The sequence below is a fragment of the Pinus tabuliformis genome, chromosome 2_1 (genome assembly GCF_031772625.1).
Source record: "Pinus tabuliformis cultivar Carrire ecotype Pingquan chromosome 2_1, CPIR1, whole genome shotgun sequence".
Lineage (NCBI taxonomy): Eukaryota > Viridiplantae > Streptophyta > Pinopsida > Pinales > Pinaceae > Pinus > Pinus tabuliformis.
Genome location: NC_142299.1, coordinates 864344639 through 864370058, shown reverse-complemented (window position 1 = coordinate 864370058; position 25420 = coordinate 864344639). Strand labels below are relative to the sequence as shown.

At 37.1% G+C, this 25420-nt stretch overlaps 1 protein-coding gene across 1 annotated transcript; it reads left to right on the top strand.

Annotated features, from left to right (window-relative positions):
• Window positions 1–5901: 5901 nt before the first annotated feature.
• Window positions 5902–7129, top strand: LOC149203408 (proton pump-interactor BIP103-like). Its single transcript, XM_089401860.1, has 5 exons — window positions 5902–6054; window positions 6155–6343; window positions 6427–6711; window positions 6804–6908; window positions 6998–7129. Exons 1-5 carry the CDS (start codon window positions 5902–5904, stop codon window positions 7127–7129), a joined length of 864 nt encoding a protein of 287 aa, XP_089257986.1.
• Window positions 7130–25420: the final 18291 nt, after the last annotated feature.

Here is a 25420-nt window from a genome sequence, read left to right as displayed (position 1 = left end):
AGAGAAATGATATCTAGAAGAAGTTTTCTTTTTAAGGATATATGGTCAAAATTTGTAATGGGTCTCTTTCATGGAGCATCATTAAAGTGTGTGCTAGTGGGGTGCTTATAGTTTGAAGTCTAGGTACCTTTTTCACTTTTGTTGGTCTAGTGGAGATGGTACTAATAATAGAGCAAAGCTCCTTTCTCTGTGGGGAGTCATATTTTGCACTAACTCACTTGAAATAGAGGGGATTGATATCCTTGGAGATTCTAAAGTCATCATTGATTAGGGCTTAAGGAGATTTGTCTTTCTGCATCCATCACTATCTAATTAGATGAAAAGGATCATATTGATGATCATGACATTCAAGAAGATCTCCTTCTATCATTTATATAGAGAACAAAATCAATTAGGTAAAAGATGGCCTATAAAAAGAAGGGTGTAGCATGGAGCTAGGGAAGATCAAGTTCTCGTTTAAAAATGACAACATACAATGGTCACCAATCATTCAAATATAAGAGGCATTGTTTTTTTAAGTTTTGAATGAAAATGTGTATGTAATAATATGAAACATAATATATTTTTTGAAGTAATTTAGCCTCCCGAAAGAACTGAGATACATGTTTTAAATTAAAAAGCACTCATGGATATTGTTACAGACAACAGTCATACCATGAAGAAAATAGTGGATCGGCCTCTGTTCCAAAAGAATGGGACAATATATTTTTCTACCAAAGTAATTGTAACTACCTTTTTTCTAATGAAAGTATTTATGTTTTTTTCTTTAAAAAAAATATGATCTCACGGCTCTTACTAAATCAGGACCAACACGTCTTGTGATGTTTGTGTATGTCGTTTCACAGTTTTTCTAGTTTTCAATATTTAATACAACAAATCTTCAACCAACATTTCCAAACCATTGTTTCGGATTTGAGAAAATACAACATCAGTAAAGCCAGGGCATTTTGAAACGATTTTATTTGGATTTGAGCTAATACAACACCTCCGAGGCAGGGCGTTTATGCTTACTTGGTACCTTCATGCAATTAAAGTTTGGGTTTTTGCTGCACAACGTTGTTTCAATCCAACAATGAAGTTGAACACCTTGTCCTTCTCTGCCATATCAGGTAGTTCTAAGACCACACTTGAAAATTCCCATTGATATGCCTACAGACTCCCTTTTTTCTCAGTGTACTTAATCTTCGTCCTTGCATCCCAAGTCTCATCTTGTGGGCTAAAGTGAGTTTGTAATGCTTCCTTCATTTCTTCCCAAGTAGAGATGTCCTCAACATAACCATGAGCAACCTAGTCTACTTTCATTCTCCACCACATCTTGGCATCCTTTGTAAAGAATTGAGAAGCTACCTTCACCTTGGCCTCTTCATTAGAAATTCCCAAGCATTCCAAGTATTGCTCCATATCCCATAAAACGTTTCCATGTGTCTTCGTGCTTCTCACTCCATCATAAGAATCAGGTTCTTTGATTCTGGTGTGGGTAGTTCCTCGAATTGGTCCCCACTCAACTGCCTTCTTCAAGATAGCAATCTCATTGAGAGCCACGTCAAGACACTTTTGCAGCTTCATGATCTCTTCTAATCCTTGATCCTTCACAACTTCAAAGTTCTTGACTTCATTCCTAGTTTCCCCATACTACCATTCAAGATACTCATATCGTACCTTGAGGTTCTCGTGTTCCTCTTCCTGATTCATGAAATTATCTCTAAGTTCAACATTCTTAGATTCCAATGCACTTAGCTTCAAAGTTGTCTCATCCATAGGATCCAACATCTTGTTCATGAAAACTGTGTCAAAACTCATGCTAGATTCACCTGTCAGCTGTGGTTCTTCTACATTGTCTACCATCATCATTTACCTTGAACATGTCACAACCATACACTTCAAGGTTTAGCTTGGTCCTAACCATTGGCAAATCCCTAATGTCACATTATGACCAACTACACAATGCCCAACTTCAATACCAACTGCAACCATTGCCTATCATATTCCAGCCTCTTTGTCAAAGGCTCTTTTTGCAAAATGGGCTCTGATACCAACTGTCATGCCCCTATGCCAACGATGTCTTCCAACCACACATAGGTGGGTGCAACATTGCCGAAATTTTTTGTTTCACTACTACTTGAATTCACGGGCTACACCTACTCAACACTTAATTTTTTTTTCACTAAGTGTTATCATGCAATGAAAATCGTTTCATTATCTTTCATTAGTTAATCTTCACATGCAGCGGAAATAAATATAACTCAGCAATGTACACACATATCATAAGGGAGGCGAAACTCCCAAATATAAGTCTTCCCAATCAATTATAATTTAGTAATGTACAATTTACAAACTTTAAAATTATCACAACCTTCATGTAGTCCATCCATGTTCTGTTTGTATGCTACCCTGTCCAAGACCTATGTCTACCCTGTCGGAATTCTGCATTAATTGTGTGCCATTCGCACACTTCACTATTGTCATGCTACCTCTACCCATGGCCCACTGACTCCTTATAGGTCCTATGACCCTTGAATTCACCCAGTGGTCTACTCATTCATCACAACTCGGCCCAGGGCATAGTCGTGTGTGTTGAATGCATTTTCTAGTAGCCGTCTGTTTGACCATTCAACCCATTGTACTATTTTGAATACACCTGTCCTGACCGCCCGCCCGCACAATTGTGTAATGACCCTCGATGATGTTTCACCAACATAGTCTGCCCACGGTCCACTTGACCTGCAACTTGCTCGACCCAACCTTCACCCAACCTACGGAACCCCAAAACACACCCGTTCGACAATACTGAGTCCTACGGTCGTGCCACACCTTTGCATGTACGCCTCATCTCCCTTGCACTTGCTTGCACTATTTTTTTTGTTTTCTTGTGTGATGGTTCGATGATGATCCCACTCAAACATCCCACACCATACTGATGTAGTTCTCTCCCTAATGTTTTTCCAAGAGACTCGTTGGTTCATGTGCACCTACATGTCGGCCTGCCTATGCGTTGCTCGCTAGACTTGTTCGCGCCACATGACACACCCATTCATAAAATATTATACTCGAGTCGACCATACATCTGCTACACGTCTTTGCCTAGCTGACCAATCGCACTACTCGACGACTCAACTACCTAGGTGCTTGCCCACCCTAGGCGTCTAACTCATGTCACCCATGTCACCTCCTTACTTTGGTCACAAATCTAGTTGAGTGGGCGTTCACCCGTCATGGTGTGCCCGCTACATGCGCTTGCCCATCCATCACGCTTAACTGATCGCTACACCCATGTGCGCCTTTAACTGGCGGTGAGGTCGCACATAACCGAATGTCCACTTCGAAGTCGCCTTCAATCGAATGCCAACACCAGAGTCACCTTTAACCGAGCACGAGCATCTGTCACACATCTTGGGTGTACCCGCACGCCTGTAACTGAGGGCATCAGTTTTTTTACTCTCTTGGGCACTAGGCAACTCGAGGCCCTGGTACAATGTATGCCATCATCACTTATTTGAAACTGAAATTTTTTTAGCCACAAATCACCAATAAGATTGTTGAAGGAGATGGAGATAAAAATGTAGGATAGAAATTATAGGTGAATTAAAAAATATAACTTGATGTTTTTTTTAAATAAATTAATTTAAAATAGAATAAATCAAGCACATTAGTTAGATCCTAGGCCATGGCAGTGTCCAAAAATTCCATTTGGTCAGCTTTGAAGTGTTAACAAGGCTGGTATAAGCTGGAGGATGGGATACTAAAGATCCACATTTCAATGTGGCTCTTCTCGCTAAAGATTTGTGGAGGGCATTAAATGGTGATGGAATTTGGCAACAATTTATTAGAGCTAAATATCTCAAAAATGAATAGGTGGTAAGTTGGATCAACGTAGGGGCAAGGAGTATGATGAAGATAAAACATTAGTTCTCTGGCAATTTGAGGTCGGAGGTAGGCTCAAGGTCGAGGGTCGAGATCAGATTTGCATCCATAAAAGGTATGATAGATATAACTCATCGTTCAATTCCATTGCTGAGTTTATTGCACAATAGTGGTCTATTTTATTTGAATCAAATTTCTGTGGTGCACAATCCCATTTTGGATTTGAATGCATGATTAGGGGCAAGGAAAATTGGCCTCTAAGGTCCTTTAAGAGAGGAATGGGATCAATATAAGCTATAATTGTCTCTTGTAGGAATCATTTTGTTAGAGCATGAGCATAGGTAGAGCTAGGATGGAAATATATTTAAAGAACAAATCTTAGTCAAAGACATTTATTCACGTATTTGCATGGATATGAATTTGGATAACATAGAGTTATGGTTCCAAAAGGCATGGAAATGGGAGATCCTGCTCAAATTGAAGTGTTGTATATGGCTGGTTGTCCACAATAAGGCCTTAACGTGAGAAAATTGACTAAGAAGAGGTTTCTATGGCCTTGGGTGTTGCGAACTATGTAGGGTACAACTAGAAGGCTCAAGGCATCTCTTTCTCACATGCTCATTTGCTGCCTAAGTTTGGTTTAGGGTTTTTCAGATGTTAAAGGTTTATGCCACTTGGGACATGTCTTCAATGGGAGATTGTCTCACAATATGGTTTAAGGATTTTAAGTAGCATAGAGGGTTTCCTTTCTACATTATGTGGGGCATATGGAGGGCAAGGAATGCTTGGATTTTTTAATCAGATCAAGCCTCACATAAGGAGAATGTGCCTTATGGTGGTGGCCTACTACATGGAGATTACATGGAGATAGGCCTAAGAGGAAAACGATCTCTAGAAGAAGTTGTCTGTTTAAGGATATAAGGTCAAAATTCCTAGTGGGTCTCTTTGATGGAGCATTATCTTTCAAAGCGTGTGCTAGTGGGGTGCTTATAGTTTTGAAGTCCGGGCACTTTTTTCACTTTTGTTGGTCTAGTGGCACTGGTACTAATAACACAACGAAGCCCCTTGCTCTGTGGGGAGTCATCTTTTGCACCAAGTGACTTGAAATAAAGGAGATTGACATCCTTGGAGATTCTAAAGTCATCATTAAATTGGGCTTAAGGAGATTTGTCTTTTTGCATCCATCACTATCTAATTAGATGAAAAGGATCATATTGATGATCATGACATTCAAAGATATCTCCTTCTATCATGTATATAAAGAATGAAATCGATCAATCGATCGATGGCTTGTAAAAAGAAAGGTGTAGTATGGAGCTAGGGAAGATCAAGTTATTAGAGTTTGAAAATTACAACATACAACCGTCACCAATCATTCAAATATAAGAGGTATTTTTTTTTTTTAAGTTTTGAATGAAAATGTGTATGTAATAATATAAAACATAATATCTTTTTTGAAATAATTTAGCGGTCCCACAAGAACTGAGATACATGTTTTAAATTAAAAAGCACTCATGGATATTGTTAAAGACAACAGTCATATCACGAAGAAAATAGTGGATAGGCCTCTGTCCCAAAAGAAGGAGACAGTCTATATTTTTCTACCAAAGTAATTGTAACTATATGACGAAGAAAATAGTGGATAGGCCTCTGTCCCAAAAGAAGGGGACAGTCTATATTTTTCTACCAAAGTAATTGTAACTATTTTTTTAATGAAAGTATGTATTTTTTTTTTTTTTCAAAAAAAAAAATAATCTCACGAACCGACACGTCTTGTAACGTTTGGGTATGTCGTTTCGCGGTTTTGGTTAGGTTTCAATATTTAATACAACAAATCTTCCATCAAACTTATCCAAAACGTTGTTCGGGATTTGAGCAAATACCACATCAGTAAAGGCAGGGCGTTTCGAAACGAGTTTTGTTTGGATTTGAGCGAATACAACACCATCAGAGACAGGGCGTTTCTGCTTACTTGGTACCTTCGTCGATTTAAAGTTGGGCTTCAGCTTGACAACATTGTATTAGTTATAAAAAAACGAGATGGCCGCGGAATCAAGCTCCTACCAACCACAGGAATTTTACTTTGTTGCATACCCATTTTTGGAGTTGTCTGAGTCGAAAGAGGCCGAGAGAGAGTATGCACAATATCGTAAAAAACGCTCTCAGATAATTGAAACTATAAGAGCCAAAAGGGTAAAATTATTAACTAATTCTCTGTAATTCTATATCGTGATATGTAAACAAACTTTTTGTTATTGATATACTCAACTATAACTATATGGGCTTGTTGCAGGCAGAGCGAAAGGAAGTTCTGGAGAAAATAAAGCCTCTGGTCGATGAAGAAAAAGAGATCAGGGAACGGTGCAACGAAATAAGTAAAAGATTATCAGAGTTGAATTTCAATTTCAAGAATGTAAGAGTGCCAAAAGATGGCGGCGATAACCAGAGTCTTCCCTCATCTGAACCCGAGATTGATCTAGCGGTATGGCACCTTGTTGTTTGCTGCGCAATATCACGTTGAAGTTTGATTCTACTAGACAGTTTGATTATTTTTTTTTGGTGCAGGTTAGAAAACTAGAGGCACAATTTAAGGGAGGGCGCAATACGCGAATAGAAGAGAACCACCTGCTGAAACAGATAAAAGATCTGGAGAAATCAAGAGGACAAGTTTTGAGCGTTGAAGATTGGAATTTGAAGAGGAGATTGAAAGATATTTGGAATGAGAAGAAAGCGTTGCGGGACATTGAGTCAGAAATCCACTCTCTGGAGAAAGATCTCCATCATTATAAATCTTGCATGGACCACCTTTCTCCATCTCTCGATCGACTACGCACTCATCGATATCAGAAAGTAAGTTTCAAACTATATCATTCGAATTTAATATTACAATTTAATTGAATAGAAGTCATTAATTTATATTCCAATGGCTTCCTTTCCTGCAGAATGAGCTTTCTTTTCAACTGCGGGCTGCAAGGGATGATGCGATATTTGATTTCTACAGGGACAATCACAACGCTTCTGACCTGGAGAACAGGTCAAGACTTGAGGTATTTCCTTGTTTGTATTTTGGGTTTCTTCTACACCTTCTGACTTGTAAATAAAACAGAAACTAAATTGCATATTCATTTCCTTACAGGTTGAAAAATTCATGAAAATGTGGAATGAAAGTAAAGAGTTTAGGGAAGAATATGAACAAAGAAAGTTGATGGCTCGTAATCAACAATATCCCTCCGATGGGAATGCCACAAATAGCAACAGATCTGAATAATTACTAATTTTTTAATTATATCATTTTTGAAATAATTTCCTAACTATGTTCGCTGTGAGCTTCTTGCTCATTTTATAGTTTATCTTTATATTCTAGCCTATCTTTCTTGATCTTGGGTGGTGCATTAACTATGGACTTCTTCTCATTCTCTTGTCGGTGCATTACTTTGAGATATTAATACTTCTTTGAAAATAATGTTCTTTCAATATAGAATATTTCTAGCCATGGTATTTTAGAATATTTTTAGCCATGGTATCTTAATATTTTTAGTAAATGAAATTACTTAGTATAGTTTAGTCACATGAGCATAACTTTCATAACCAAAAACACATATGCAAAAGTGAGGGATTCTTACTTATTTTGAATCTCATATTTGTGTTATCTAATAGAGCTAATGTGTAGGACCTATTTATCAACATTGGGTGCAAGTTAATGATGGTCCATCATAATGAGGTAGTAGCAATGCAAACATAGAAAAATAAATGTGTTAACTTAGAGAGAGAAAGGTAGAGAGCAAGTGAGAGGAAGGGGTGGTGGGATGGTGATAGGGATGGGTGAGAGAGAACAAAGAGACAAAGAGAGAGGAAGAGGTGGTGGGGTGGTGATAGGGATGTGGGAGAGAGAACAAAGGGACAAAGAGAGAGGAAGAGGTGGTGGGATGGTGGTAAGGATGGGGGAGAGAGGAAGAGGTGGTGGGATGGTGATAATGGGAAATTACATCCATTGCGCATTACATCCATTGGGCATGGAATTTTCCTATTTTTTTGCATATCAATTAAACATGCATTGTATCAAGACCATGTGACAGTCTTTGTTGGTAATGTGTTTCCTCATGTGTTGAACTTCTTTTTCTAATTTTCCATGTTATTTTACACATTTGAAATTATGACTTTATGATCCTCTCATAGATTTTAGACTTTAGACTTTTAAAAAATTCACTTTTAGGTTCAAAGACTCCTTTATGACATGAAACTTTAAAATGGGGGATGACAACCTATGACACAAACAAATATTTTCCCAAAGAAACCTTTATGCTATGACACCTAATGATTCATAGGCTAAAATTTACAAACAAAGCTCCAAAATGGAATAGTAAGATAAGAAAACATTGTGATTCCTATATTATAGGACCTTAACACCCCTCTCCTCCATTATCCCTCTCTCTGACTTCCCCAATATTTTCCTTACTTTCCCTCTTTACATTTATATCTTACTCTCTCTATCTCTACCCCTTCACTCTCTACATTTCATCCCTATTCTATCTCTCTATCACTCCTTATTTTGATATCTCTCTCTCTCTCTCTTTGTATTTCCATTTGACCATTATTAATTCACTCCCTTTATCTCTTCCCCACCTCTCCACCCCCCTTTCTTCTCTCCATTCCTCTCTCTCACTTTATCCCTCCCATTCTCTCTCGCCTACCCTCTCCCTCCCCCCATCTCTCTCTCACTCTATATCCCACCACATACACACTCTCTTTATATATTTCGTGCTCACTCACAAGTCTAGCACTTTGAAATCCACACATCCATGCAATAGGAAAAGTAAATGTTCTTAGAAACCTACACATCTTGTCCACTCAATGCAAGTAATTGGAACCTTTATGCAAGCCATAATTGACGGGGGATCAATGGAGGGTACAATGGCCACCAAAATTCAATTTATGTATTGTTGCTTCCCATAATTTTTACCTATAGGGTAAAATAATTAACCTAAAAATGGTCAATATGGTACCTTTGCAAAACAGGAGAAAAGCAATTGGGCCTTGAATGGTATGTTATCAACTCATAACCAAAGTGTTGGGTAGCCTTTAAGTGAGTGCACTAACATACCTTGGATTTTACCTCCTAGTGACAGGACATCACTTCTCCCATCAATTATTTTCCATTTGGTGATGAAGTATTTTTTAAGCTCCCTACTCATGGCTAAGACATAATAGGATCTCATATTCTAATTTATTATAATCAATGGAAACAAATTATTTTCGTTTTCTATGCTCTAAAACATGTTTTATAGTCAAAGAATTCAATGGTTTTAGCATCTTCCTATTATGCAGGGTGACCAAATTATTTGTTGGAAGTAAGTGCATTGTTGAATGAAAGAAACTCTTTTATGTAGGAGGAAATATCATATCAATATGTAACATGGGAATATCCTAATTAGTAATAAAGGGAGATGTGTTTGTCAGATTAGTTAAATTTTTTCCTAAAGAGGATTGTTTTAGATCATTTCCTTCCTAGTGGAATATTTTTATCAAAAGAGAAGAATGTTGAATTTTTTCCCACAAGACATTCCATGCTATTTTACATGGATACAAAGGTTTATTTCTTTCATGAGGTAATTGACCAATGTAACCCACAATAATGATGAATCTACCACTAAAAGGATTAGATTTTTTAGTCTATATTTAGTTATACAAAATGTTAGTGAAATGATAGCTATGAGACAGTAGTTGGTTAATATCCTTTTGGGCTTACCTTCCCTAGCTTCGTGGAACAGTGAAATCAAATCCCCTGACCTTATAGCTAGGGTTCAATCGGCTTCCTTACCTTATTAGCACAGTTGGGTTTACCTTGATATAGAAAAGATAGGAGAAAATATAGGAGTGTAATTTGGTTCATGAGGCAATGGTAAAGTTTATGATGAAATTCCTTGCCTCCCGGAGGGAACAAGCGGCTTTGCACGTTTGAGTTGTAATTAGGTTAATGAGTCCATTTATGTTTGTATGGAAATGATGAAACCTAAACCTTTATATTGTCTCCTGGGACTGCAAAAATAAAGAAAGCTACATGCCTTGAGTGTTGGACACCCCCTTGGGCACCCTATTGTATCTGGTTCACTTGGATAAGTGTCCACCACACGAATTATTGGTAAATATGTGTACACGAGAGTGATAGAAATGAAAATAGTAGCCCTTTCTTATGACGGGGCCTTATCTTCTCATCTCAGCTACTGTACCTGGCGAGTGAGTCCTAAGCAATTGAGTGAGTCTTCGAAGCCATCTCGAAGTACCAACCGAGCATTAGTCCTGCCCTCACCCTCTTAATTATAAGATATGGGTAAAAGCCTTTTCTATTACGATATAATTGCCCTCCTATCAATCACCAAAGTTGATCTATGCAGAGCATGATCTCATGCGACATTTTCTTGTTGAAGGGTTTGTTTTTTAGCTAAGTTTTATTATGCTCACCACTATCGCCATTGCAGTTACAGCTATGGGAGCCCCATCACCCCTACAGGCAGCTGACGCAAATCGGTTGTGACAGTTATGGAAGAATTAATAAATTATTTGGCAGATCCATTGGAGGACGTGCCTATCTGGACACAACCACATTCTTCTTCAGTTGGTTTTTTTCCTTTGACAGTGAACTTTCCGAAGCCATCAATGCTTTGCTCTCCATCTCTGGCACCAAGGTCTCCTTTCTAACCCTCTCGGAAGATGCCCCGTCTTTGTCGGACCTCATCTCCCAGCCCTTCTCACCTTCCTCGCTTAGTTTCGTGGACCTCCCACCAAAACCTAGTGATCAAAACCTCTCGGAGGTCCTGGTTTCGAATCCACCATTGACTGATTCATGCAACCTGTTATGTTCCTATACCAATAGGTGTCATAATTTTTGAATGGATGAGGTCAAAACTATAATATGTACACACCTTTGCTTTCTGAAAATGTTTTCCATATTTGTAAAAAATCAAAAAATTAAAAAATGTAAAGAGGGTATGTCCTAAAAGAAAAATCAAAAGACAAAAAGAATGAAAAAAGGTCAAAAAAAATGAAAAATTAACCCCAAGGAATAGGAAAGACCATGAAAGTGTGCAAGTCCAAATGCCACTACTATTTTATTTTGTGTGCAATAATGATTGTGTGCAACTTGTTATTTATGCCACAATACATGGTAACCAAATAGTTTAATCTTGCTTATTCCATGTTTTCAATTGCATGCTTAGAGATAGAGAATAAAATGTGACCAAACTGTTTAATTTGGGTAGATAAGTAGATAGGTAGAGTAAATAAAAAAATCGCTCAACAATTTAATCTAAGCCCTTGGATGTAATAAGGATAGATTTAGATAGATTTCTATTTTAAAATAAAAGAAAAGTTTGATAAAGGTTTGCCAGTACAAGTGCACCCTAATAAAGAGTAGAAAAAATGGTAGGATGTGTAGATAGGTAAATAGGTGAAAGGTTGCAAAATTATGGTGATTTATTGGATAAAATCATGTCATTTACTTATATCATCAAATTTCTTAAGGCATGGATGACAATGGTACAGTTACAAAGTCAATTGACTAATTTCCCCATTCATTTTACCTTTTCACTAATTTCCCACAAGCAAAAATCAAAGTACTTAAAACCTTAAGTTAAAGGGGCTCAGAGCATTTCTCTGACTTCTAGAGGGACCGGACCCTCGGCCCAATAAATTATAAGGTTTAAGTACTACAAACCCTTTACAAGCATTCACTCCCTCCATAATTCATCCATTTCAATGAAAAATCCCTTTTCTTAAGGTGAAATTACCATTTACCTAGGAAAGTAATAAAACTTACCTAAAACCCCCTTTGTGTACATGAAAACCCATAAAAAAGAATTAAGCCTAAGTTATAATGTGTAAATTTAAATGCATGAACAAATGTGTCAAGACATTATACTTAGCACAATTTGTTCCCATTTTCATTTCGTATTAACTTTAACTTTTATTATATTTAACTCCCGGAAAATAAACCCTTTTCCCGTATATTTAATTAAAATCCCTAATGTAAATATCCCACCCCGATGGTTTGGAATATAAATCATATTAAGTAAATAAATTAGATGCATTAATTAGTCAATTTGCAACTAATTAAGAGCCATAACCCTCTGCCATTACAAAACGGGATTAATTGATCAAACTGTGATTAATTAATAACCTTCCTCAAATCAATTCACCCCCGACGTCATTAAGCCACCCTAACCTGCAATTAAGATCATGTTGGGCCCCTCCATTAAACTCCCCAACCAAATCACATCCCGATCACCATACGATCTGACCCCTTCAGATCTAATGGTCGTCGCTCATATCGGGGGGCCTCCGATGTCGACCTTTCCCCGCCTGGTGTGAGTGGTTTTACTATTCACCCCTCTGCTACGTGTCGCCCGATGAATGGCATCAGGCGGACCTCTCCCAATACTGCCAAGTCCCCAAAAATGGTGCGATAGATTCTGCTTACCGCCTCCTCTCACTGCCTTCACTACATGACAAAACGTCACCTTCGTCTGTTGGTGCCAACTGTCGCTTTTCCATTATACCTGCCAAAATCATTGACTTTGTAGATAAACCAAAAATACTCATTATTTTTGTTTTTTTACCAAGAAAGAAACCTTTTGTTCTCCATGCAAACTCAGAGTACATTTGAACTGTCAACCCGCTACCAACTGTTAACCTCCCGAGGCCCCTGAACTCCAAATTACCATTGCAAACTCATGCGCTCCCTGCAAATAGTGCACTAGTACCATTAATCCATTCAGACAACCGAAACCAGGTATTTACCCTATTTTCGACTGAGAAACCATGTTTTCGTGCCAAACCTAAGCTAAATTGCTTTAAAAATTAATTAATTTGGTAAGTTAAGTTGTTTGTTAGTCCTTAGATACTCTGTGGTAATCCAATTTTTCCATATTTCCCTGAAATTCTTTGCCCCTGCCCTTGAAATCCACAAGAACCAAGGATGGACACCCCAATTTCTTTGAATGTCATGCCAGTTACCACTCCCCATAGAGATTTATACCATCTTCCCCTGGCTGACAAAGATTTTCAGATTAAAGACCTCATCTTTGAAGAATCCCCTTTGAAATTGCATTGTAGACACCAAGATAACTACTTGAACCATGCAGATAAGATAGGCCTTTGGGAATCAAACCTACCCAAATATCAATTCCCCAGTGTTCATGTCTTCGCGGAGATTATCCACTACTGTCATACAAACTATGACCTTATCATGAAAGATGTAATGTCCCCAGATCAGAAATTCCTATTCACTATCACTGCAGAATCTACCTCCCCATGAGATTATTTTCTCTAGAGTACTATAGACAAATAATCAATTCAGATGAGGTACATTTTGTTAGAACCAAGAAAAAGGCCCAATTAAGAATAAAATATCATCTTGGCCCTTTCATTTGTAATAATAGAGAAGCAGGAAAGGAGGCAGATGAAATCTTCCAAAGGTTGAAATTAAAACAGACTTTCATATGGATCTATGATCCCCACATCTTTATTTGTAATAGGAGATAGAAAAATAAGCTATCTCCTTACATCCACCATAAGATCCTAGAAATTGAATAGTATGCCAATCGAACTGAATGGGTGGAAAACACATTAGTAGATCAAGATAGTACAGAGGTTGTTGTTGACAGTGTATTGATGGATTTAGATAGGAGGCTTGATGAAGATTTATTTGTACAGGTGCTTGGAGAAACTCCATCTCAAAGGCAGTCACAGGAACACAGTGGATAGGCTTCGGAGCAAGCAGGGCCATCATGCCAACCAGGATCATCAGAGTAGGTAGAAGATTCAGAGCTACCTAAGATTTCAGAGGAGCTCAATAAAACAGAACAAAATATGAGCAATCCCCCCATTTTGTAGACTCCTCTAAATGAGGAGAAAAATCAAAAAAGAGACAGGGAGGAGGTCACTCCTTCCACCATACCTGTTAATCAAAGCTATGTTAAGAGGCAAAGGTTAATCCCATTTTCTGAACAGGAATACACCGAGGAAGCAGCAGGCAACATAGTGACAGAAAGAACTGATAGTGTGCATACTATCCCTTCAGGAGGTACACCATCTACCTCACAGTTCCAGGTATTAGAAAGACAACAGATCACATAGGTATCTTCCTTTAGGGCTCTTTCTGGTTAGAGCCAGGATATGAAAGAAAAGTACAAAGAAATCAAGGCAAGGAGCGAAAAACTAAAGGCTCAAACCTATGTTCATTATCTCAGATTGGCTCCAATGAACCAAACAAGGCTGATGTTAGCCTTTGATATAAAGGAAGGAAAGATGCAGATGGACTTTATTAAGCCAACTATTCAACAACCAAAATCAATGGCTGACTATTTGAAAATTGATTTTGAAGTTTTGGCAAAGGATATTCATCCTATTGACCAAATAGAGCTGCATAAAAAAATAGGTGAAATGGTCTACCCTACATTAACCAACAAAGCAATCACAACTCATCCACTGCAGAACTCACTGAATAACACATCTACACCACTTCAATTGGAAAAGGCCTCTTCCCAAGCCAAAGACACCAGAATAAAGACTTTGGAAGACTTGGTCATAGAGCTAGGACATGATCCCAAGGATGTCAAAGAAGCAGAGCAATTAATAAAGAAGAAAAATGATGACATAGTTGCACTGAAGAAGCAGCTCAAGATTCCTCCTCTTCACCATCCTCAAACTACTAAAGTTTTACGAAAACAGAAGGAGGAAGAACTTATGGACCTGGTCCTTAAGTTGAATGATCAATTAAAGGAAACTGAGAAAGAATTAGAGAAGTTGATGTAGTCCAAGCAGAGTGAGTTGACCACCACTCAGACTGTAATACCTACAGTTTCCATAGTAGTACCCTCCACCCTGGCAGCTTCCTTGGCACCAACGATTCCAATAGTAACAACATTGCCAGTAGCAGGTACTACTTCAGCCACAGGTACATCGATAGAAAAGACAGATGAATTGGTTAATGCTAGGGAACAAATGAGCATCTAGGCCACAGAACTCAAGAGACTCAGAGAGCAAGTGATAAGCCTAGAAACTAGTTGTTCACTCGAAGAAATACAACACAAAGAAGAAACTCGGAAAAACCAAAGGATGGTAGAAAGAATAAGAATCCTTGAAAATGATTTGACTCTAGAAAAGCCATTGGGAGACATCAAGGATATACTATGGACCAATATCATTGATTCCATCAATGATATTTGGTCTTCCATTCAAGTTATTTTTGGGCAAATTGAATTAGTCAAAATAGCCATGGAATCCATACAAAAGACAAAGGAAGAATTGGGAGACAAGCCTGAGGAAGCAAATCAATTGATAGATTTTTTGAACAGTAGAAACAGGTACCAGCTGGATGAATTAGAGATTCAAGACAGAACAAGAACTATTATTGAGATAAAGAAGGTTCTTACTAAAAGGAACCTGATGCTTAATTTGTAGAAAAGATGTCAAAGCATTAAGGCAGACATTGACAACTTCAAGTTAAAATATGACATTTTGAAAGAAAAAGGACTTCCTAGTCCTCTGGTCATACATGACAAATTAATGACACAGGAAGATTACATTGAAAAATTGAGTAAACAGTCTAGGAGCCAAGCTAGTTCTGCGGGAGTAAAAGCATTTCCTACAGGAAAAGTACTTTATGATGTCCTGGAGAATCTATGCTATATAGAACATGAAGTGAAGCACTTGTTCACTAGCAAACCAAATTTTGCCAAATATACAGAAGCTGATGAAGTCCACAGGAAAATGATAAGAATAAAATTACCAGATAGTGAATGGTGGACCAGTTTGATTGATTTACTATAAGTTACTATAGTAAATCTGTAAGGTAAAAGGGTAACTACCAAGTAAAACAGGTCAAAGAAGATCAAAGAAAAATAGGTAAAGAGTATCAGTAGGTCAAAGATGAAAGTAATTCCAGCAGATAGCTACAAGGAAAACTGCAAGAGCCAAAACCGAGCAACAACAGCCAACACATTCACCAATAAAGGGACAGCAAGCAAACAATTTTCCATCTGTCTCTATCTTTGTGTTGAAGATATTTTTTGTTTCCTAGAATAATTCTCATATAGTTATGAGATATTTTGTATCAAATTTTGTATAAATACTTCACAAGTTAAAGTAATTAGGGTGGATTAAATAGCATTTCTGGAGACATTTTTTTTAAGCTAAGGAGCTATTGTACTTAAGACTAGATTGGTTTACTTGATTATGAAATAAAGTTGAGGACATTTCACTCGATTCTTGTGGGCAATTGGAATAAATACGTATCATTTTCTCATGTTTAAATCTCGTTTTCTCTTTATGTCATGAATTATTCATATGTGTTTCTTAAATATTAAAAGCAAACAAGGAATGATATCATCAGAATTAGCTTAAGTGCTCTCTATTTTAACTGTTCACTTCATTTATGTTTTCTACTAAATTGCATTGGTCTAGGGATTCTTAATTCCCCCTTATATCTATATTATATCCCCCTTTTGGCACATAGTACAAGATTCTTCATTTCCCTTTGCTACTGGCCATCCTTCCTTTCTTCATCCAAATCCCTGTTAAGGATTCTTCATTGCCCTTGGCCCTGGTTAGGACTTTCCATTCATTGAAACCTTTAGATTTATTCTTGTTGTTGGTGAGGCTTCTATGATCCATAATATTTGAAAGAATAACTTCGGCGAAAATCACTTGTAGACAGAAATTTGTCGACGCGTTTCGAACCAACTAGTGTGATTCATCGTCATGATTTGTGTTAGCCTGCCCTATGAACTCTTACCTCAATGATAAATCAAATCCAGTTAAGCCTTTCTTGATTGACTCCATAGCCCAATGGCCTAAGTATTTTCTCTGCCCATTTGTCTTCTTAATTCCACCACCCAATCAAAATAAACAACCCTGAACATTAAGAACTAGCCTGAAATCTTATTTAAACAAAGTTAAATCTGAAAGAGAGAGCCCTCTCTAGACTTAGGTTGGCTAGAACATAGGTCTAAAAGATTGGTTTGTGGTTGCCTCAGGCCATTCCTTCTTTGATAACTTCTAAGGAAAAAACCTGAGTGATAGCATAGTGGTGACCATACTGGGGATTAAAAACCCTCAGTTTCAATAAACCTTTGAGGAATTCAATTTTTTATTCATAAGCATCTTAAAGGGTTATTAGAAGTTATTTCCAAAAGTTCATAAAAATTTAAAACAATCACAAAAATCTCGAAATCTAGATTCAAGGAGAACTCATTATACTAGGGCCAACCCTGATCCAAATCCTTCCCTTGTATTTGAAAATCCCAACCTTATTCCGAAGATAATCAAATGACAAGAAAGTTTGGTAAGACCTAGACTTGTTTTTAGATCCAATTCATGCCTTGCTTAGTGGTTATTCCTTGAAGACATCCCTTTTGATGATTATTTTGGTCTCTCTCTGTTTAGAACCACGTCTGATAATGAACTGCTGTACCTAGTCCCAGATCCAGAATTCATCAGAGAACTTGAAATCCAACGAGCCAACTTGTCAATTGATCAAAATATATTGAACTCCCCTCAGTCATCCCTTAACACTGATAGACACCCTGAACTTTCTGAAACAACTTCCACATCTTTTAGCTCACCATTATTTCCCCATACCTCTGAAGATCAGCACTCATCTCCATTCATACCTTCGCTCCCTCATCAGCCCATCACTGCCCCTCAAACAACTATTACCCATGTTACTCCAACTCCCCTTGTTGTCCCAAATCCTCCAGTTACCCCAACTCCTGTTCTCAATCCTGTACAACTTAGAGCTATGGCCCTCAGATATGCCCCCCTTGTGATGCCTACTCCTCAAGGTGCCTTACCAGCAGATTATCAGAGTAAAATCACCTCATTCAATGGCACTGGAACATACACAGTACAACCCACACTAAGAAAATGACGGGTTATTTTGAATTGCATGAGATTGACATAGGAGATGTCCAAATGAGAATCTTTGTCCAAAGTTTAGCTAGAGAAGTGAGAACATGGTTTAGATCTTTGCCCCCTCAAAGCATAGATAGTTTAGAAGTCCTTTACCAACAATTCTTAAATAGGTGGGAGAAAAAGAAGAATCCCCTTCAAATTCTATCTAAATATGAAAACTTTAAAAGGGGACCAAACGAAATTGTTCAGGACTACTGTACCAGGTTTAACAACGTGTATAATGCAATCCCACTTGACCTTAGGCCACCTGGTTTAGCCCTAATTAAATTTTCAGACGGATTAGACACAGATATGGATTTTCAACTTAGAGAAAGGAATCCCCCCACACTTGAAGATATGTAAAGTGTAGCTGTTAGCGTAGAAGCTAATTTTCTATCCAAAAGGGCTAGAGTTAGAAACGAGAGAAGAACACCTTTGAAAGATGAAACTTCACCCTTTGATCAGAAAATGGATGCTTTAGCTAAAGGAATGGAAAGGTTGATGGATAGAATAGAATTCATTGAAAGGAAACCTCACTGGGATAACCAACAAGCTAATCCAATAAGGAATCCAAACTTTAGGAAAAACCAAAACCAAAACACTAGTAAAAATGGACCTAATTAGAACATTAGGCCACCTTTCCAAGAAAATTATGCTGAGACTTCCCACCAAGAAGACCCTGAGATCGATACTCAAATCAACCTTATGGGCTTAGATAATGAAGAAACTGTTTTTCTAACTCAGGATGATCAAGAATTATACATGCTTCAACAGTTACAGACCCAAATAGGAGAATCTTTCGACTATAAGCAAGGGTATGACTCTGCTATTTTTGAAGTTCATAAGCAATACAACTTAAGAAGCAAGAAAAACATTGATGTTCCTGATCAGAATAAAAAAGCAATACCTAACCAGCCTAAGAAAGTAAAAGCTACAAATCAGAATCCTCAGGTTACAAAAACCTTACAAATCCTTTCTAGACCACATCAAAATCCTCCTAGTCCCACCATTGAAGATGTAATAGATAACCAGCCTTCTAATGAGTAGCCTTCCACTTCAGTCCCCCTCAAAGGAACAGTGGAACAACCCCCAGAAATCATATTAGAAAATCCAATTGAAAACAATCCTAACAATGAAAAAGAAAAGCATACTACTCAGAACTTTGGCTCTAAAATTCCAAATATTCAAACAGATAAATCCCCTATACCTTTCAATTTGGGAGCAGAGGTGGCCAAACTCAAAATTTCAGTGCCTCTGACAGAATTTGTTAAACATGAAACTTACAGATCTCAAATTAGTAGTTAAACATGAAACCTACAGATCTCAAATTAGTAAATCTTTAAACTTCCGTGAGAATGAAGACTGTGAATCTTTTTTATGACCAACTTGAGTTAATTTTTGGACCAGATGTTAATGGGAAGCCAGTTGAAGGAGGGATACCACCCTTTTACACCAGCCTTAACATTCACAATAAAATCCTACATAATTCCATGCTTGACTCTGGGGCCTCACATAATCTTATGCCTAAGTCTATAATGGAAAAGCTAAACTTGGATATCACTAGGCCTTATAAGGATCTCTTTTCCTTTGATTCAAGCCAAGTTAAATGCTTAGGTCTCATAAAATATTTGTGTGTCTCCCTAGTTCAATACCTTGCCAAGCCCATACTTATGGACATAGTTGTTGCTGATATACCCCCTAAGTATGGTATGTTGTTGTCTAGATCTTGGGGTGCCAAACTCCAGGGGTCTCTACAACTGGACATGTCCTATGCTACCATATCAGTCTTTGGACACCCCAAGAAGCTGTATAGAGAGACTTTGATGAAGTATGTAGTGAGTTCCCAGCAGAGACCTCATAATTTTCCCATATATTCAGTACATTCTGATATTGATTCCTTCATACTTTACAACAATGAAAATAATCAAGAAGACACTTCAAGTAATATAACAGCAGAACCAAAAGAAATTGCAATATCAAAAGAAAATCAAAATGTCCAAATTCATGAGATCTCAAATAAAAAATATGACCTAGATACCTCAGTCAAGAAAGATTCCACTACCCCAGATGAAAATTATGAGCATGAAATCCTATGGCATCTGGAGTTTAATGGGTCAGTAAACAAACAAGGTGCAGGAGTAGGTGTATGTATTTATAACTTAGAAAATGATCATGTAGAAGGCTATGCCTACAGATTGAACTTTAAATGTACAAACAACATGGCTGAATATGAAGCACTTCTGTTAGGTCTGAAGCTAGTCAAAAGGTTAGGGGCCATAAGAGTCTCCATTATGGGAGATTCTGAGTTGGTAACCAAACAAATTAAAGCTGTTTATATGACTAAGGATCCTAGGCTAGGATTTCATAGAGGAATGGTGATAGTAATACTAAATACCTTTTTAAAAACCAAACTTGTTGTTATTCCAAGGAAACACAACATGCAAGCTCACAACTTAGCCAAGTTTGCTAGTACTTGTAAGTTTCCCTTTCAAGCCAACCATTAGATATCGATTGCTCTGATAAAGTAGAAATTAACAAACTAGAAGATGATCAGATAGACAGATTTTACCCTACAAAGTTTACTAAAGTAGATATTCGAAACCTCAAATAGATAGAAATTGATGAAGTCATTGATGAAGAAACTGAAGTCATAAACCTTAAAGATAATTTTCTACCAAAAGGATTAACTCCTTTGGAGGACTTATTCGATTCAAACGATATTCCCAAAAAGCCTAAAATGGAATCCTTGAAATCAAACATTGAGGAATGAAATATAGGATCTGAAGAAAATCCCAAATTGATAAAACTTTCAAAATCATTACCTCCCAATGAAAAACTAAAATATATAGAACTCCTGAAGGAATTCCAGGATGTTTTCTCCTGGAGTTATGAGGACCTAAAATCCTTTGGTACTAGCATAATACAACACACTATTCCATTAAAATAAGATCAAAATCCCTTTAGACAGAAACTTAGAAGAATCAATCCTATTTTGTTGCCTTCTATTGAAAAGGAGATCAAAAGAATGTACGAAGCTGAAATTATTGCACCTATCAAGTTCTCAGACTGGGTTTCCAATTTGGTACCCACAAGAAAGAAAACTGGTGAAATTAGGTTGTGTGTTGACCTTAGGAATTTGAATAAGGTTTCACTTAAGGATAACTATCTTCTTCTGAAAATGGATCACATACTACAGAGGGTAGTAGGTTCCTCCAGAATCTCACTGCTAGATGGGTTCTATGGTTATAACCAAATCCTAGTCAACCCAGATGATCAAGAAAAGACTGCATTCACAACTCCATGGGGCACTTTCATGTATGTGAAAATGCCATTTGGATTGAAAAATGCAGGGGCCACCTTTCAAAGAGTAATGGATATAGCCTTTGCTAAGGAAATCCATGATTTCCTGGTAATATACCTTGACGACCTCACAGTTTTCTCTAAATTAGAGCTACAACACCTGGATCATCTTAGGCAGGTCTTTATTAAATGTAGGAAATATGGAATTTCTCTGAATCCTAAAAAATCTTTATTTGGGTTGGAAGAAGGGAAATTGTTAGGCCACATTATCTCCAAAGATGGTATCAGGACTGTCCCAACAAGAATTGAAGCTATTTTGCAGATACCACATCCCAAGAACATCAAAGAACTTCAAGCATTTTTCGATAAAATAAACTTTTTGAGGAGATTTATCTCTAATTTAGCTGAATTAATTAGATTACTAAGTAACATGTTAAAGAAAGATTTGACTATTAAATGGACTCTAGAGGCTGAAAAGTCATTTGAAGATATAAAGCTAGAATTAACACAAATTTCAGTCCTCATCAGTCCAATGTTTGATAGGGAATTTATCATATTTTCTTTTGCTTCAAAACACGCCATTGTTGCAGTCCTTTTGTAGAAAAATAATCAGGGTTTTGAATAGCCAATAACCTTCTTTAGTGAAGCACTGAGAGATGCACCTTTAAAGTATAACATAATGGAGAAACAAGCTTTTGATTTAGTTAAAGCAATTAAATATTTCAGAGTTTATATTTTGTACTCACATATAGTAGCTTATGTCCCCAATGCTATAGTCAAGGACATTCTAACACAAAATGGACCTGATGGAAAGAGAGGAAAATGGATAGCTAAAATATTAGAGTATGATTTGGAAATTAAACCTACCAAATTGATCAAATGCCATGGTTTGGATAAGCTAATGGTTGAATCAAACTATCAGGCCCTAGACATAAACATCATTGCAGAACTGGATAACGAAGTGGAGATGGCGACTCCACATATTAGCCAAGCCTTTACAGACTCACCATTGTATGTTGACATAATATATGTTCTACAAAACCTTCAAGCTCCTCCATAGCTATCCAGGACTAAAAGTAGGTTCTTAAAGATGAAATCTTTGAAGTTTTTCATAATTGATAATGCTTTATTTTGGAAAAATCATGAAGGAATCTTTCTAAATTGTTTGTTAAAGGAGGAATCTAATAAAATTTTGCAAGAGTTTCATGCAGGTGACTGTGGGGGACATCTCTATTGGAAGAAAACAACTGATAAGATCTTGAGGGATGGTTTTTACTGGCCCACTCTGTTTTCTGATGTGAAAAAATTTGTAACCTCATGCCAGAAATGTCAAATTTTTGAAGGGAAAAGAAAACTACTACCATTACCTTTGAAACCTATATCTACTGAAACACTTTTTCAACAATGGGGTCTTAACTTCATTGGTGAAATTCATCTCCCTTCCTCTGCCCAACATAGATGGATCTTAACTACCACAGATTATTCTACAAAGTGGATAGAAGCAATACCCTCAAGACAAGCCACTAGTACTATCATAATAGGTTTTCTCGAGACCAACATTTTGTCCAGATTCGGTTGCCCAACTAAAATCATCACAGACAATGATGCAACCTTTAAATAAAAAAGGATGATTGACTTTCACAACAAATATCACATAACCCTTAGTCATTCCACAGCCTACTATCCCTAAGGAAATAGACTTGCAGAGTCTTCCAATAAAAGCTTAGTAAACATCATCAAAAAACTATTGGAAGACAATAAGAAGACCTGGCATAAAAAACTAGTGAATGATTTGTAGGCAGACAGACTGACCACAAAGAAATCTATTGGCACTAGTCCATATTAGCTAGTCTATGGAATGGAGGTTGTCTTCCCATCTTCTTTGGGAACTCCAGTGATGAAATTACTCCAAGAAGCACAGGTCGAGCCCAATGACATTCAAAGAAGGATCAACCAGACTATTCATTTGCAACAAACCAGAGAACAAGTCTACATCAAGTCCCAAGTTGTGTAGGAGAAAATCAAGAAAGCATTTGACAAAAGAATGAAAGCAGAAGATTTCTATCTAGGAGACAAAGTACTGAAATGGGACTCAAGAAGGGAAGTTAAAGGGAAACACGGAAATTTTGACTTCCTGTGGAAAGGTCCTTACATTATTTATGCTTTCAGAGGTAATAATGCTTATTTTTTCAAATAATTGGATGGTGCAGAAGTAGAAGGAGGACAAGTTAATGGTCGAATGCTAAAGCACTACATAGATCCCAGTTACTGATTCCACTAATCACTTGTACATACTATATCCTTCATAAAGTTCAGTGTGGATTGGATGGTAAACTTTGGAGTTGAAGCTCGAAGAGAAGTCCCTAAGCTTTAAAGTTTACTCTCAATAAATATCAATGAAGCAAAAAAGTAAAAAGGAAAGTTGCAGAGTAAAACCATAGAAATTCAGAAGGCCATTGATCTACTAGTTCTTGACATTTCACCAGGAATTGCCATCCCTAACTGGAGCCACTATTATGTTCCTATACCAATAGGTGTCATAATTTTTGAATGGATGAGGTCAAAACTGTAATATGTACATACCTTTGCTTTCTGCAAATGTTTTCCATATTTGTAAAAAATCAGAAAATTAAAAAAAGTAAAGAGGGTATGTCCTAAAAGAAAAATCAAAGGACAAAAAGAATAAAAAAAGGTAAAAAAAAGGAAAAATGAACCCTAAGGAAAAGGAAAGACCATGAAAGTGTGCAAGTCCAAATGCCACTACAATTTTACTTTTTGTGCAATAATGATTGTGTGCAACTTGTTATTTATGCCACAATCCATGGTAACCAAACAGTTTAATCTTGGTTATTCCATGTTTTCAATTTCATGCTTAGAGATAGAGAATAAAATTTGACCAAACTATTTAATCTTGGCAGATAAGTAGATAGGTAGAGTAAATAAAAAAGGAGCTCAACAGTTTAATCTGAGCCCTTGGATGTAATAAGGATAGATTTATATAAATTTATATTGTAAAAGAAAAGAAAAGTTTGATAAGGGTTTGCCAGTTCAAGTGCACCCTAATAAAAAGTAGAAAAAATGGTAGGATGTGTAGATGGGTAAGTAGGTGAAAGGTTGCAGAATTATGGTGATTTATTGGATAAAATAATGTCATTTTCTTACATCATCAAATTTCTTAAAGCATGGATGACAATGGGATAGTTACAAATTCAATTGATTAATTTCTCTATTCATTTTACCTTTTCACTAATTTCCCACAAGCAAAAATCGAAGTACCTAAAACCTTAAGTTAAAGGGGCTCAGAGCATTTCTCTGACTTCTGGAGGGACCAGACCCTCGGCCCAATAAATTATAAGGTTTAAGTACTACAAACCCTTTACAAGTATTCACTCCCTCCATAATTCATCCATTTCAACTAAAAATCCCTTTTCCTAAGGTGAAATTACCATTTACCTAGGAAAAGTAATAAACCTTACCTAAAACCCCCTTTGTGTACATGAAAACCCATAAAAAAGCATTAAGCCTAAGTTATAATGTGTAAATTTAAATGCATGAACAAATGTGTCAAGACATTATACTCAGCGCAATTTGTTCCCATTTCCATTTCATATTAACTTTATCTCTTATTATATTTAACTCCCGAAAATAAACCCTTTCCTGTATATTTAATTAAAATCCCTAATGTTAAATATCCTATCCCGATGGTTTGGAATATAAAGCATATTAAGTAAATAAATTAGATGGATTAATTAGTCGATTTGCGACTAATTAAGAGCCATAACCCTTTGCCATTACAAAAAGGGATTAATTGATCAAACTGTGATTAATTAATAACCTTCCTCCAATCAGTGCACCCCCGATGTCATTAAGCTGCCCTAACCCGCAATTAAAATCTTGTCAGGCCCCTCCATTAAACTCCTCGACCTAATCACATCCTGATCACCGTACGATCCGACCCCTTCAGATCTAACAGTTTTCGCTCATATCGAGCAGCCTCCGCTGCTGACTTTTACCCACTTGATGTGAGTGGTTTGACTATTCACCCGTCTGCTATGTCTCACCCGATGAATGGGATCGGGTAGACCTCTCCCAATATCACCAAGTCCCCAAAAATGGTGCGATAGATTCCACTTACCGCCTCCGCTTACTACCTTCGCTACATGACAAAATGTCACCTCCATCATTTGGCGCCAACTGTCACTTTTCCATTATACTCGCCAAAATCATTGACTTTGCAGATAAACCAAAAATACTCATTATTTTTGTTTTTTACTAAGAAAGAAACCTTTTGTTCTCCATACAAACTCAGAGT

Excerpts from the sequence above, each read along its gene's own strand:
- LOC149203408 (XM_089401860.1), top strand. The coding sequence starts at position 5,902 with ATGGCCGCGGAATCAAGCTCCTACCAACCACAGGAATTTTACTTTGTT. Across the intron at positions 6,055-6,154 it reads AAACTATAAGAGCCAAAAGG|GCAGAGCGAAAGGAAGTTCT; the intron begins GTAAAATTATTA and ends GGCTTGTTGCAG. Across the intron at positions 6,909-6,997 it reads AGAACAGGTCAAGACTTGAG|GTTGAAAAATTCATGAAAAT; the intron begins GTATTTCCTTGT and ends ATTTCCTTACAG.